This window comes from Phoenix dactylifera, chromosome 6 (genome assembly GCF_051530095.1).
Source record: "Phoenix dactylifera cultivar Ajwa chromosome 6, Ajwa_hap1_PhDact_Kaust_v1.1, whole genome shotgun sequence".
Classification (NCBI taxonomy): Eukaryota; Viridiplantae; Streptophyta; class Magnoliopsida; order Arecales; family Arecaceae; genus Phoenix; species Phoenix dactylifera.
In genome coordinates this window covers 34,467,022-34,483,689 of record NC_143195.1, presented here as the reverse complement: position 1 = coordinate 34,483,689, position 16,668 = coordinate 34,467,022, and the positions used below count along the sequence as shown (strand labels likewise).

Sequence of the window (16,668 nt, the reverse complement as noted above, 5' to 3'; positions counted from 1 at the left end):
AGATTTTTAGTGTTCCGTCACTGTTTGTTGGACCATATGCATGCATACACATCTACTATATATAATTCGAAAACATGTGGTTAGCTTTAATTAGCGAATTATCTGTGAAACAAAATCTTAAATTAAAGAATCTATGTTTTTTGAACTGTTTGTTTAACAAAATGGCTACTACTCTCAAGCATATTGGACTTTACTTTTCATATGATTTATCTATTTTCATCTATCTTTTTCTACATCCAATTATCTCTTTTTCTTTGGTATATATATGGAGACCTACCTATGTGTCTCACTTGTAACTCACATAATGATGCTACGGTAACACCCTCAAAGAAGTCACTCTGGTTTCCAGCAGCAGGCACTTTGCTGCACTCAATGGGCCCCTTCACACTACATCAAATCAAAAAGGGGCAATGAGAATGCAACACACCAACTGATTTACTTTTTGAAATGATTTTTTTTTGAGTTACTTAAAATATTTCTGCGACTATATTTATGCCTAAACTTTAATGATTTATTTTGAGGGTTTTTTTTTCTTAGAGATGCTGCAATTTATTAAGGAACAATCACACAAAAACTTCTGAATTATTTAGAGACTTTTAATTTTTTTCTTAAATTTTAATGTAGTGCAACTAACTTATTGATTTTTTATATTCATTTAATTCAAATTCTGACCATAAATTTTATCTGGCTGCTTTGATGAAATCGTCAGGCAACGTCACATAAGGCATTATCTTTTTATGCCAGATCATGTGAAGTCACATGATGATTTCGTCATGGCGTTTTGATAGAGTTTATAGTCAGAATTCGACTTGAATAAATTTAAAATTTTAATTATATTAAATTATAATTTAATAAAAAAATAAAAAAAGGTTAAATAATTTGTTATTATTATTAAAGTTAAATAAAAAAGACAAAAGATGACAAGGTCCACATCGCATATCATCATTCTATCCGCTTTCTTGGCTTCTTCGTCCTTCTTTTCGAGAGAGCGCCCATCTATCTATAAATATATGTAAGCCCACTCCTCTTTCCTCCACCCATCCTTGAAACGTCCCTCGTCGCCCTTGCTCTTCTATCTTATCTCTCTTCTTGCTTTGCCGAATTCTTATCATGGCGTCCATCGTCGACGATGACTCCACCCTCGACCTCATCCGCGAGCATCTCCTCGGAGACCTACCCCTCTCCCCTCTTCCCCCGCCCTCCGCCCCCCACGGCATCGCCGTCTCCGACTACCTTGACACCACCCAGCCCTTCTCCGGCAGCGGCCGCATCGATCCCTACGGAGGGCTGGAAGCTTACCGCTTCGCCGAGCCGGTCGACCCCATGATCCGGTTCGGCGGCGACTCGCAGCAGGCCTCCGACCTCTGCCTCCCGTCGCTCACCATCTCCCTACCCCCGATCCGGAAGTTCGAGATCGAGTGGACGGAGGCGGCAGCAGCCGTAGGGCCGGCGGAGCACAACGACGGGCGGCGGTACCGGGGGGTGCGGCAGAGGCCGTGGGGGAAGTTCGCGGCGGAGATCCGGGATCCCAACCGGCGGGGATCCAGGATATGGCTCGGGACTTTCGACACCGCCGTCGAGGCCGCGAAGGCCTACGACCGCGCCGCTTTCCAGATGCGCGGCTGCAAGGCGATCCTCAACTTCCCCAACGAGATCGGCAGCTCCGGCCGCTGCATCCCGCCCCCTCCAGCGCCGCTCGCGACGGCGGGGAAGAGGAAGAGGGCGCCGGCCGCGGCGGAGGAAGCGAAGGAAGGTGAGATGAGGCCGATCAAGAAGGAGAGGTCTCCGGAGATGGAGGAGTCGGCGGAGGAGAATATTCCGTCGGTTTGCCCCTTGACGCCGTCGATTTGGACGACCGTCTGGGATGGCGCCGACGTGATGGGCGTATTTACCGTGCCGCCGCTCTCGCCGTTATCCCCGCACCCGCAACTGGGGTTTCCGAAGCTCATAGTCAGTTAAGAAACTGACGGTCACCGTCAGGCAATGAGCTTCTAGAAGCTAATCTCTGAGCTTAGATAAACAATAAAAAGGGAAGAAAGTAAAAAAAAAAAAAGGTTGCTGTATGAAGTTGATATGGATAGCCGTATTAGCTCAAATTCTTTTGTTCTTTTTTATGTGTCAATAGCTGTATTCGAGCTTGTAATGTGTTTTGTTATTGGGGTTTTATATGTAATGAGATTCTTCAGAGCTTGGAGAAATTTACTGTCTTTCTTTTGTTGTTTGAAATCTATTCATGCCTTCACTGTAAAGTTAGAAAGGAATTCAGTAAGAGTGTGTAAAATATGCTAATATGGGACAAGCAAAAACAACAATGAGAATAGAAAACACCAAAAGAACAGTGATTATTCTATTATTTATGTATTGCTTAAATAAATTTTAAGAATCAGTAAATAATTATCTATAAAAAGATCGAGCTAACTTGCCTTCTAAAACCCTCATGCTGCATGTTCTTTCTTCATTTATGTGACCCTCTATTTCTCTTCACATGCGAGTGGGTCTTTCAAGGGAGATTATCTCCACTTGAAATGACATGTTGTTAAAAGGTATTAAACTTTTACTGAGATTCAATTTAAAACTTTAGCAATGATTAATGAATCATGACCTGAATTGCTTGCAGGCTACACTTTCTAAATAGAAGGGCCGAAGAAAAAAATCGCAGTTAGCTTTCCTCTATTTCACCATCTTAATTTCAAATCCTGCTTTGGTACTCCAAGATTTTGTACTCAGATATAGGCAAATAGTGTGGCCTAAAGTGACACAGGAGTGCTGAATTGTTCTGATTGTTGTGTTTAGAAACGCCTGAACGCAAGAACAAATGAAAAAACATTTGACTCGTTCACAAGTATGATTTATTCTCTGTCTTCTTCTTCTTCTTCTTCTTCTTCTTCTTTTCTCTTTACCTCTTCCAACATCCAACATCTCCAATAAGATATACAATAAACAGGATGACAGACTAAGTCCTACCTCAAAGCAACAGATGCTTGTTAAAAAAAAACAACAGAAAAAATACGAAAGCGTATGATTGGTTTAGTCTATGACCAAGAGAAGGGCGGATAACACGCCGTTTACAAAGCTCCATATGTTAAAGAATTTGAATGCTTACTTGGGCAATTCTATGATTTGACTAATATGACGCAAAAGAATGGATTAATTGTCTAGTATATTAAATGTGGTCAGGAGGGGTTATGAAGTATGAATCGCATATCACAGTAAACAGCATGCAAATCTGCCATGCATATCCGTGCTTATCACGCAACAACGTAATATTCTACCTACACATCATGCATACATGACACAAAATTAGATACATCTACTTAGCAAAATGTGCAGCCAATACACTTAAGATGGGGCTCATTGTTGATCCCCACATACTAGTGAGCAGGTATGAGTTTGGTCGATTTATAATTAAGGAAGGATTTTTCTCAACTTACTCAACTTAAATTTTTTACAAAAAATTTGAAAAAAAGATAAAAAAAATTGGCGAAGGTAAGGTTTACATCATCTCTTTTTTTTTCCACTGATGATTTATAAACTTGGATGGATAGTCTCTATTTATAATAATAAGATCGTTCTTGCACAATGCGGATCGAATTTTTCTCCTAGTTCGAACAGAACTAGTTTTTTCAAAATAGATATGATTAGTGGAATAAATATAAAAAAACTAAAATAAGGTAGATCTCAACTTCTATATCAATTTTTTTTTAATTCTTTTTGGATCGAAACAAATGTCCAGTCACAATCTTTATCAAAAAGAAAATTTTTGAGTTGACCATTCATTCGGAGTTCAAATGATATAATTTAGACATGATCTCTAGCTTTGCTGCATCCTTCAGAAAATGACGCCAAGTTATAAATCTCAAAAAAATATTTAATTAATAGAAAAAAAATCTCAATCAAATATCGTATAGTCAAGTTATGGTATCCAAAAATTTGGTTTACGATTCAGCTTCTCAATATGGCAGATCTTGCTCCTATAAATCCTGTGGTTTATATATGAAAATTTCTTATTTTCATAGAGATCCTTGAGCACTATTCATATTTTAAGGTGACAAAAGCAAATAAGAGAAAAAGAGAAGGCATGTGCTGTCTATGGAATGGTTGCGAGGATCAGAAGCTAGGATCTCGTTATAGTTAACAAGATCATTTGGGTTCTCTCTAAACTCCAAACATATAGTGTTCAAGCATATGATCGAGAAGCCTTGTTAAATTTTGATCCTCAAAGGAAAAAAAGATGTTCCACTCCTACCGGGCTCGAACTGAATAAACTCAGCCTCAGAAGTCAACGATTGACATCCCAGTCACAGCTGAACTGTCCTCATCTCAACAGCCTTCTGTAGAAAAGAGTTTCATTTCGAAGGAGATCGAGAAGGTCAAACGCCAGGAGGCCTCGATAAATAGCCTCAGTCATTAGGAACAATCAATGCTACTGGTCAGCTTCTTCGGCTATGGAAATCATGTAATACCTACTCCAGGATCATGTGCTCCTTGAACTCATATAAAGACCAGTTCACATATCCTTTCCCTCCTCTGAAAGAGATTTGACTATTTTTTCCCACCCTGAATGTCAACTCAATGAGCATTGCCGACTAACAAACTGAATTAATTGTATGCTGCAAATTGATCCAATGGTCGACAAAACAACAGATGAAGCCAGAAGTTTGATGGTAACGGCTGACCTGATTTGATGGGTGAAATAATTTTGGCAAGACTTTAATTTTCAGGTGAGAAGAAATCCAAGATGACCTGGTTAGTCAGAGAACCAAGAACTTTTCCGGCTAGAACTTAGAAGATCATGAAAGAAAATTTTCTCAAAAGAAGCAGACCATGGTCTTTAATTAATTTTTCCCTAGAAGAAGCAGATCGAAGAAAAGAAAGTTCCATCAATGTCATGAGAAAAAGGAAAACAAACTTGGACGATGCTTTGAGGACCATGCTTGTTGTTAAAGCTGCGAGAAGGGGTCTGAAGAACTAGTGCGACAGTTCAAGAGAAATGGTCAGCATGAGCAATCAAAGCTAATCCTGGAAGTATGAGAAGTTCTAAATAGTGGGTGGACTACACTTAGAGAGTACCCAAACAAGCTGACCTATCGGCAGGCTGGTCTGATCTTCAAGCTGGTCAGCAGTATCCTATTTTAGATCGAGTTTATCTCCATGTTTCCATTTCCTGGATTATATTCCTTCAGAATTAGGGTTATAGCCAGATGACAGAAGTTCATAGAACATTTCCATTGCTCAACACAGCATGGGCTACACATCGATCACACTCCAGACTGCAGCAGCATGTGGAATTGATATAGCTTATGGTTTTTGTTTCGACTCCACCTTCCATGCATGCATCCTAAATGTTTCACTGTAACCTACACCGCTCATGTTATATTGGATGATTAAAATTGATTAACTTGGATTAAACCTGAGCAGTTCCCTCTTTGTTCTATGTATTGTAGTTTGAAATCTGATTTTATTTTCGACTACGTTCAATGACAAGACACAGATCGATATATTGATGCAGTGGACTGGAACAAAAATGTCTCTCCTAATCAGCTCCACCAACTTTGATGTAAAAATATCTGGAATCCAAATCCCCCAAAGTTTCACCAAACCTTGCCATGGATGGCCAGGCAGTTGGCCGGTTGCTTTGCCTCCGACGCATGGGCAAGCAGAAGTCCCAGTTAAAAATTTCTTATCTTCATGACAGTCTCGTTAGATACCTGCAGTAACCAATGAGGCATATATCTATTTTCCCCACATAGCCTTCACCCTCCAGTCCCAAATCCCAATTCTTGGAAAAGTGGTGGGTCTATATGTATTTTTCTTTGATTTTTTAGGTTTCCAACTAGGTGCGGTAATTCATGACTGATCAGCAAAAACTTCACAGATTTGAGTTTGACATAAATAGACTTGGGATATAAATGTAACCTTCTAAATCTATTATTAAATAAGGGTTCAAGTTTAAACTTTTCACCTATTTAACCTATTAAATAATTAGTTCGGATCATGCCTTGACCTATTTAGTCCGTTTAAGGCCTACTTAATTTATTTCTATCTCGTTTAACCTAATATGCTGAACTTATTAAATCTATTTAAATTTATTTAATCAATTAAATTTTTTTTAATCTATTTAATTTGATTTGACTTATTTAATATATGATTATACGTGTCAGGTCGGATTACCTGTCTGAATTTGTGACTTGTTTAGATCAGATTTAAGTCAGCAAATTTTTAATCCAACCTGATCCGTTTCCGATTGTTATCCTTATACTGAAAAAGCCGCAGGGGAAGGGAAAACAAATCACGGCCGTCCAGCTCTCACGCGCATCGCCCTCAAAGTCTCAAACCAACACCCCATGTAGAAACAATTTAGCAGCGGTACAGGCGAAAGTAATTTCCCGTAAATAATTCCCCATAGCCCCCTACGGGCAACTTCGAAAGAAAAGAGCCGTCGCACGCAAAGATAGCCGCAGAGGCGTTGTTTCGCTTCGCCTCGCCATCTCCACTCGCTGCTCGACTCGAGCCAGTGCTTTACCTCCCACGCCCCTCTCTCCGTCCCTCCCGTCCGCCCCATGGCTTCCGTCAAGGTGAGCTCTCTCTCTCTCTCTCTCTCTCTCTCTCTCGCTCCCTTGGGCAAAACTAGGGTTTAACCAGGCATCTGCACCGATTCTTTTTGCAAGATTTTTTTTTTTTTTATTCCCCCAGAAGTTTCCTCCTAACCTTTGTTCTATTTTCAAGTAGTTTTACTAGCTGAGTAATTTTGTCACAATGTTCTTTACATGACATTTTTCATCATGTAGGTGGATAATCGCGGCTCGTTCGGATCCAAACGGTCCCGTAATGAAGGTTGCATAAGTGATTTTAATTCATTCATATGGTTTTTTTATGATCACAGACCTGAAAATTTGATTAATTAATCAGTGATTTTCACTTTCTTCGGTAATCTTAGGATTTTGCACTACTATCAGTTTAACTTCATAGCTTTTATAATCATAGATATTGCTGTTGGATGACTGTTCAATTTTGTACATTCTTTTTTTAGTTAATTCCATTTAATTGACTTGAAATTGTTGCGGCTGTGGTTGCTCATGATATGCTAAATTCATGATCTTGAAAATTTAACCCGAGGGATTATTGTGACCAGTTGGTCTGGTAATAGAAGCTCTGCTATTTTGAGGGCCTGGGAATTCAAATATTGGAGTGCTTGGATGGAACTGATACAGCTAATCTCGTTGCCAATGAAACAAGAAAAAGAAAATGAGATCTTCCAGTCTAGTTACAGTCACCTCCTTGCACAAGGATGGCTTTTCAGCTGGTTTTGACTCTTGTGTTCGAGATGAGAACAAAACTGGTCGATTGTTGATTCATTGTTAGCTAATGTAGGTCACAGGGAAGCTGCTATTTTTCACAATTGCTATTAATGATGGAACAATGAAGAGGAAAGATATTTTTTCAGCAAGACATTTAGAGTAGCCCACATGGATAGCTGATGGTGGAGAATTATTAGCTATTGACTTGTGAAGTCCATATTCTTGAGGTTCAAGTACTGATGCCTTTTGAGCTTGATATGTAGTTGTGTCATATGCGTCTGCATCTTCTATCCTTTCATGTTTTCAAAGTAAAAAGTATATTATCAAGTGGAAACAAAGAATAAGATAGAAACTCTGAGCTCTAACTGTTGCAATATCGGACTGATCTAAGACACTGTGCTCTCTCTGCTATGTGCATGGGATGCAAATGAAAATGAAATAAACTTAATTTATAGTTCTGTTAAGTGCTTCAAAACAAGTGGGATCTAAAGATACAGTAGGTGATAGTGTTAGTTATTATTGTTGTAAAAGAGATGTAGTGGGAGAGATAATGTGGGCTTAATGACTTTTTGGTCATAGAGCAAGAATTTAGGGTGCAGTTGTTTTTTTGATTATTTTTTCTTTTTTTAAGGGTTAATGACTTCTTGTTTTGTTTTTCTTTTTTTTTGGGGGGGGGTTGGGGGGGTGGGGGGAGGGACAGGTGCAAGAGAGGATCTGTGTTAGAGAGACATATGAATGACATAAGGATAGAACCCTTTTTGTTGTGGATATGTACAATAAGAGCTGCTGTGAAATATATTATACAATAAAGTTTACTCACAAAAACTAATTCCTTCTTGGGAACAAACTTGATGGATGTGATCTCCAAATCTTCTTATCAGCTTATTCCACAAATTACATGGGAAGAATACGTTCAACACTTTTGGCTATATTTGTTGAGGGAACACGATTCTAAGTGATCTATTTCTTTGCCCATTTGTTTAGAAATTAGCAAGTGATAGTTCTTATGAGGTTTTCTTCTATATTCGAGAGTGTGCTGAAATGTTGTAAACAATGGCATATTGTCAAAAGGAAGCATACTGAGTGTGAAGTGCATGTTGTAACTTTTAGAAGATTTGGCTTTGAAGAATAGAGCTGAGAAGTATCTCTAGTACTGATAAGAAAAATGGTAGATGGGTAGGTAACTCACTTCATTCATCAGTGCATGTTCTCCCTACATGGTTTCATTCCACTGGATAAAACACATATGGATCTATATTAGACCAGTCTAGCAATGATCAGGAGATGTTCTCAATCATCGGAAGTAAGATATGGGGCTACATTTGGGCTTTTTATCTTAAACCATCGTAGTATTATTATTGTACCTTCCTGTATGTCTTGGTTATCACTGGCAAACTGCATGGAATTTGCCTTTGTTATGCAAGGTCAATGTGAAATGCCAGAATGTTAATGCTATCCATATCAGGTTTTTATACTGTTGCAAGATAACTGTTTTGTTTCTAAAAAGAAATTTTTAACGATCATCAGCTTCTCGGAGCGATGGAGATTGGACATGCCCTCAATGTGGTAACTTGAACTTCAGTTTTAGAACTGTATGCAATCGCGGAAAATGTGGTGCTCCCCGTCCATCAGCCAGTCCAAGTCCAGTAAGTTATTATTGCTTCTGCAATTTTAGTCTACTGTGGTTTAGAATGAAAGAATTGTTATGTCTTCTGCTACTTCAATAAATGTTTGTACACCGGTATATGCACCTTTTATAAACTTCAATGCACATGAATTGTGATTATTTTGCTTATTTTCTGTAAGTTGTTGTCAGGATTCTAGAATCTGTAGCCTGACTGGATAGGATTATAGAACCTTGCACAATTAAAAGGCAACAAAAATGAGAACAAGAGGAAGATAAAGAGAAGTGGAAGCAATAACTGTGCCATTTGCTTTGGGCCATGATGATCCTTATATTACTAATGAGGCTAACTGCTCATGGTAAGGGAAAAGGATAAGCATACTCCTTATTAAATGGTTGTTTACATTTGTAAAACACATGTTTCTAATGAGCCTTATGCATCCAGTTTGATTGCAAGATAATGACTAGAAGTAACAATCTGCAAACATATAAAGTTACTATCACAGAAATACAAAAGAAAATTCTATTGGACAACAGATTATAGTTGCCCAGAGTAAGACCAGAAACTGGTGTATCCTGGGGTGCAGAAGTTAGCAGACAACAATTCTTGAAATGATATAAAAAAACAAGTGCCTATATATGTGGATTAAATATCAATATGCTTGCTGAATCACATTAAAAAAAAAAACTTTTGGTGTGCTTTGGACAAAACAATTACCCACTTGATTACATAGGTCAAAAAAAATATGGAGCATTAAAATAAATTATGCTAGCAGTGAGAGGGATTTTTTGGCAGGCAGTAACTAGTAGTGCAAGCAGAAGAAAGTTCAAAAGCTTTAAAATGTCATAGCCCTAGCAATAACAAGATTTGAGATTGTGACGTGGGATGGTTCCTTTTCCCCTACTTATTGAAATTGTGCATCAGACATCAGTATCTGATATAGTATAAAACAAATGAAGCAAATGAGAACACAAATAATAGTCTGGTATAAACTAAAATATGCTACTTATTGTTCAAATCTAAATTTCATATGCATGAATAATTCTAGGTCTATTTAAAAGTGCAAATCCTGGCATCATCTGTAGAAGGAGGCCTTAGAGCTTCTTCATCTTTGTCTTCAACTTGTAGAAGATGTTCTTTAAGATGAAAATGGGAGAAGAACTGAGAAGAAAGAAAGAGAAAGGTAAAAAATACACATAATAAGAGGAGGATTAACAGAATGAGGAGTTTGGTTAAGTGTTTTAGCTGATTCTCTCCTAATTTCATCTTATTATACTAAGAAGCCTGCCAACTAATGCTATATTGCCAACTCTCCCCGCATTGCACTTACCATAATACATTATGTATTAATTTTTTGGGTTCAGTTGCGGGTTCAAACACATGCCTCAATATTCAATTTATATTATCCAACCCTTCAGGGCTGAATGAATTTTAAACCAAATCATCCATCAATTGTTTTGTTGAAAGAGGTCTTGCCCTCTTTTGGACCAATCATCATAAACATGTACAAATTGAAACTCATCAACAGTCTTGCCCTCAATTTGGACCACAACAGCGTAGATGTTTTGGAGGCTGATCTAGCATCCTTGATGGAGTATGTGGTAGGTGTGAGTGATTTCTTGAGCGTCAGCAGAATTACTGCTACTGTTGTAGCTTATACCATGCATTGACTGTTGCATGTCAGTATAGGTTGCAATTGATTTGCATGACCACGTATCAATGTTGCAGATGTGAGAGTACTAGACTACTACAATTATTTTTTTTCAGTATGACATTATTATAACATTAAGATAATGCTGTTAGAGATATGGGGTTGATTCATCTGCAACAATCTTTTGTAAAATTGTCAAAAGTTATGTACCATGTTAGTTTTTTCCTAGAGTTTTAATTAATTATCGTTATGATATGAGATGCTTGTGCAAACATAGTTTACATACTTTACATTGTGCAAAGCCTATTATTTGCGTCAAAGTGTATTCAATTATATTAACACTTTGTGTTAGTGATTATTAGCAATTTTAAAATGGAAAAATAAAACTACCCTAGCATATGGAATGATAACTAGAATGATGACGGTCAAATCAACACCGTCAAATCTTCAAATATATATGTTGCTAAGGTTTGAACTAGATTTAGTTTATATATAACTGGGCATCAGTTTGTATTAAGGTTTGCATCTAGGTACTGGATCCTGTATTGGTGCCCAATTGGTAACCTCATACCGAGTGTCGATATGGTACATATCTCGATATCGACACTCTATACGGGGGATATACTGAGTCTCAGTACCCTATCGGTACGATACAATGTCGCATACCGGGCGGTATGATCCGAGATTGTGGACCTTTGTATGATAACTTTGTAACATTAATTTCATCCTAAATGGTGGTTGCTGTTTTATTGTTTTAGCAAGACAACATGAGGAAAAGAGTTTTTACTTGTCTGCCTGCCTTTCTTTGTTTTCAGTTTTGTATTCTCGTAGAATATGTTCAATTTAATCAGATCTTGATGATTGATTTAGCCTAAAATTCATATGCTAACGTATTGTTGTTTCACCAGAGAATAGGGCCAACACCCATACCTGGACCTTTTGATCATCCAGCACCTCTTTACTATGGAGGTGTTGGGGCACCACCACCCATGCCGCTTGGAATTTCCAGTGGGTATGGTGCCCCGCTTCCACATCCAGGCATGCGTTATGACTATGGGCCACAGAGTAGTGCTTCTGGACCATATGGTCTTTTATCTCCATATGGTCCACCTGGACCAATGGGAGGTACTCTCTCTCTGCCTATATTTGTCTCATTATGTGCCAATTTGCATGAATGTTGGCACAGTATTATGTGTGTGTCTGATGAGGGGAATTCAAGGTTTTGTTTTCATTTTGATGTATGAGCAATTAGCTATTACAATACTTGTTTTGATGTATCTTTCATGAATCTGGTTTGTTCTTTTGCCAATGCTTGTGGGTGTTGCAGGCATAGGTTATGGTCCTGGCCCTAGTATGGACCGGTATGGATATGGGTACCGAGGATCACCAGTACCGGTATGCTTTTATTTTCTAATATAGGCACAACATTTTATATGCTTATTCTTCTATAGATTCTATAGATTTCTTCAAGGTTGTCTAATTATCTCGTCCTTTTGGGTTTTGAAGCTTCCAAGTCCATGGTCTGGAGGAGCTCTACCTGATAGCAATGCTTCACGAAAACGTCGTGGAGGTAAACAAAAAAAAAAAAAAGAACATATAGATAAATCTTGTTTAACTTAGTGCAGTTGTCATGAATAGCAATTTGTTTGCCATAGGCAATTTGACTTCTTGCACTTGCACACTAGTTCTCTACATCTGCATTATTATATTATATGTTACCGCTTCTTTCTGACCGCCATATGCAAAGTTCTTTTTTTATTATAAGTGTTCAGTGTATGTTTACCATAAATTTGATATTCTTCTCTGTTGGTTACTGTCATTATGGGGGAGGGGGAGGAAGTCGGGATGGAAGGGGTGCTAGATTAAGAGAGAGCGCATGGTGATTGTTTTGTTTTTCAGTTAGGAATTTGTATGCATGTGTATATTTATATTTGTGTATATGCATAATATATACATGGATACATATTTATGTGTATATATTGTGCTTCCCCTATGCTTAATGGTATTGGTGTTATCACTGGCTAGAGAGGACTCTTAAAAGGATAATTTCAGAGTTGAAATAATTGTTCTAGGTCTTATATTGTATTATGTTCCCTCAATCTGTGCATCTTATGCTCACAATCATCTATTTATCTCCATTTTCACGTGGGCATAATTTATTTATTTATTTTTTTTTAAGGTCCTGATGGGTTATCAGAAGGTGATTGGATCTGTCCCAAATGTGATAATGTTAACTTTGCCTTCAGAAGCACTTGCAACATGAAGAAATGTGGAGCTCCCAGGCCTACTCCTGTAAGTGTAACTCTTATTTTTCTGTCATCATCTTCACTTTTCCGTCATCATCTTCACTTTTCCGTTCAACATGTTTATGCCCCACTCTGTCCCTTCCCTCCCCACCCACACACCCGCACCCTCCTCTCCCCCACCTGGCATCACCCTCCTCTGTCCCTTCCCTCCCCCCCCCCCTCCACGTGATATTAGATGTTTTGCTCATATAAGTTTTTTTTTTTAAAAAAAACTTTATCTCAACATAAAGGATGCTAGTGTCAAGTGGGCAATAAGTTTAGCTACATTTTCTGTATTTGATTTTACATCTTGATTGTCTTAATCCGAGCCCCAATAGAGTAGATTAATTTTAATAAATTTCCACTTAAAAATTATTGTGATTACCTTGTGTAGTTTGGATGAAAGGTAGAATAGATTAGCAGGATAGAAGCTGATACATTTGACATGCTTGAATGCTAGTTGGAAGTAACAATTTGAACATCTTAATGAACAAAAATATGGCTAAACACCATGTTCTTAAGTGCCTCATGCTTTTCTTTTTTTGAGGCAGTCAAGGTGATAAATAAATGGTTACATACAACACATGAAAAATGTAACAAGAATGATTGAGCTCAATGTTTCAAACTCACCATGAAAGATTGAAGGGATTATCGATACCTTTTCTTCATTGGCTTATGGTTATCATTATATTGTTCATTATTTTAACTTTTTGGGATGTTCTATTTTGATGCGGGACATCAAGTTTTTGTAGTATATAGGTCCGCTCTCACCTGGAGGAGCCAAATATAAAACTATTTGTACGAGTAAACAAACAGATTATCCTAAATGAACTGCTTTTAACCTTCATAACTAGCTATCTGTCAAAACAAGCAGATATACGACTGGCTGCAAAATCGAGGATCTTTATCTCTTGGGCTTGTATTGGCCACTAACTAGCTCAAGTTGTCCAAGTTGCACCTCTAGTCAAAATATGGGTAATCCTTGTGAGCTTTCATGCCATCAATATGCATTAGATGAGTGAGCATGAATACAAGCAGCTTAATGTACCTCATATAAGTAGATGAGGGGTATGTGTTGCCCCACACACCCACACACACCCACACACACCCTTTTTTTTTGTTTTGTTAGCTATGCATGAAGCTTGTTGATTATTGGGGTAAATGCTCAAACTTGTCCTTCATTAAATAATTTTTATTTGTTATTAGGCAATATATTATTTAGTATTTTATTGGTTATAGATACTTTAGTCATTGTAACAAGCATGTGCATCTCTTTAAGTACGACCTTTGCACAATACTAATATAGCGTATTCAGAGTCTTAGATTCTTGTTTCCACTTCTCAGGATCTTGTTTGGGCAATAATGACTACTTGATGTCTGTAAGCATATAACTGAAAGAAAAAAGAATTTATCACTTGTTATTGATGATAATGTTCATGCTTTTATTTAACCCTATCTACTCTTTTATTGAAAAATAATAATTCCTGCAGCATTTATGATCTCTTGTTTATTTCTGACAGGCTTCTAGTCGTGGTGCATCGGGTAATAAGGATTATGCAGATGCACCGGAAGGTTGCTGGACTTGTAACAAATGCAACAATCTTAACTATCCCTTCCGAACCGTCTGTAACAGGAAAGGATGTGGAAATGAGAAGCCTTGAACGAGCAAATAGACATTTAACCTGGTGGTGCTATTAATTATTGTTCAAGAATGAAATAAGAACAGGAATTTTTGATTTAGATGAGATAGTTATTTGTGAAATCTCAGATTGCTATCCATTAGATGATAGATAAGTTGCTTATACTGAATTTGGACCATTTTGTTACTTATGCTGCAGTAATTTTCGAAGTTATTACTGGCATTTTGGATTGGTTTGGTGTTGTTAGAGCATATGATGAATATGATGCATCTTCTTTATGATAAGAATTTGTGTCGCTTTCACTCCTTCAATGAGGGAAATTTCTAGACTTTTTACCTCTTTCTGTATGCAAATTGCCTGGAAAAATAAATAGAATCCCAACCTATCTTGGATCCTGTAGCGATATCTAGGGATGGTAGTTGCTCTGTAACTCAAGTTCAAGGCTCCCATAAGCGTTCTGAGATTGAGCAAATTGACGGCCCGAAATTCTTTTTGGTGGCACTCTCAGCTTCTTCGGAAAAATTTCAAGAAATTTTATTCTACTAGAACAAAGTCATTCAAAAAGAAAAAACATATTGAGATTTCTCATGGATCCTATACAATCCAAATGCATGTAATTGCTAGGTCCGACTTTTATGTGTTTATTAACAGATAGTTATTTACGTTTTTCTTCTTTGGAAGGGCTTCGTTCTGACAAACTACTGTTATTCAAAAAATATGCAAATTATTGGTAAATTCGTTATAATCGATAAGAAAGATTTGGTTAACACTGCCAGCCCCCGATAAAGAGGGGAAAATAAATTTCCACCCATCCGCTTTCTTTATGTTTTGCTGGTTAACTTGAAACGTCTTTGAGTAGGTTAGATTGGTGATACCTCTATAAACTACTAGTTTGCCTTTAATTTATTTGTTGACCTATACTTATTTATCTTATGTTTCTGTTTTTCAAACAGCCATTTACACCAAACGGCTTTCAATCATATGCAAATGTTGGGAATTGCAGTGAAGACTGATAAGCCTGATCTGAAATCGATCAGGACTACTGGACTAAACATACGAGGGTTCAAACAAAAACCAAACCATATTGCTGAATTTTTTTGTAACTCTATTAGTGCCCCTTGTTCTCTAAATCCCATTCCAGGTATGAAGAACTGCTGCATATTTACAGGGGTGATAATATGTGGCTAACCTTCAAGCAGACAAAGTACCAGAATATCAATTTGCTTGTGCTTGAAGGTATCCTGGATGACTTAAAGATGATCTCAACTTTTTCTCAAATTATGAGAGAAAAGTACAGGAATCAACCCTTTTATTGGAAGGGATTCCAAAGCCTTAATTTGATGAATCTTGAAACTGGCTTTGCTTTACGAGTTTGGAATATTCAGATTCCCATAAAAAATATCATTCCAAGCTGAAGGATAAGATCAAAGCACTAGATCTTACACATTGTGGTTACATGCAAAATCATGCAGAGTTGCACATCTGACCAAAATAACGCGCATTTTGTACTTAAAGATGATTTTTTTTGAAATGATTTATTGAAAGCAACCTGGAATTAATCGGTAGGCAACTCTAATGCGCTTTTTGCTCCCTGGCTAATCAAGAACATAGAGTGGTCAGCAAACTGAGATTGTTTACTGACTCGTGAGTTCGAACCACAGGCTCCTGACATGCCACACAAAGGTTCAACCTCCAAGCCAAGATCAAAATATATCACTTTGATGAAGACTAGCAAATTGATTACACTTGCAATGTGCATGGAATAAAATATTAAGAAATATATATATATATATATATATATATATATATATATATATTAAAAAAAATGAAAAATAAAAAGAATAAATTGACAATATATTGAAAATAGATTTTAAGAATGGGAATGACAAATTCTACACTAAATATTTTACATGAAATTCCTTTTGAAATGGAGGCCTCATCTTCAATTCCATGGGCTCGTGGTCATATTTGTAAAATTAATTTTTCAAAAATCTGAGATGGCCAAAATGACCTCTGCATCTTGGTGTGTGCTTAATTGAAGCATATGAGAGAGAGGATGAATAGTGACACTTTCTCAGTCAGTCCCACTTACGGAATGAATCAAAGGAAGATCGTCACAACTTTCCCTAGCAAGGCATAAGGAAGGCTCTTCTAATGGTGCATCCGTGT

At 37.4% G+C, this 16,668-nt stretch overlaps 1 protein-coding gene and 1 pseudogene across 1 annotated transcript; both read left to right on the top strand.

Moving 5' to 3' along the window:
• The first annotated feature begins 999 nt into the window (after positions 1-999).
• On the top strand, positions 1,000-2,053 carry LOC103704662 (ethylene-responsive transcription factor ERF105 pseudogene; annotated as a pseudogene).
• A 4,329-nt stretch (positions 2,054-6,382) lies between these two features.
• Positions 6,383-14,826, top strand: LOC103704735 (ranBP2-type zinc finger protein At1g67325-like). The gene is made up of 8 exons (XM_039126495.3): positions 6,383-6,575; positions 6,789-6,834; positions 8,826-8,944; positions 11,483-11,699; positions 11,902-11,969; positions 12,081-12,144; positions 12,754-12,866; positions 14,380-14,826. The coding sequence occupies exons 1-8, from the start codon at positions 6,561-6,563 to the stop codon at positions 14,518-14,520; spliced, it is 783 nt and encodes a 260-aa protein (XP_038982423.3). The 5' UTR covers positions 6,383-6,560; the 3' UTR covers positions 14,521-14,826.
• Positions 14,827-16,668: the final 1,842 nt, after the last annotated feature.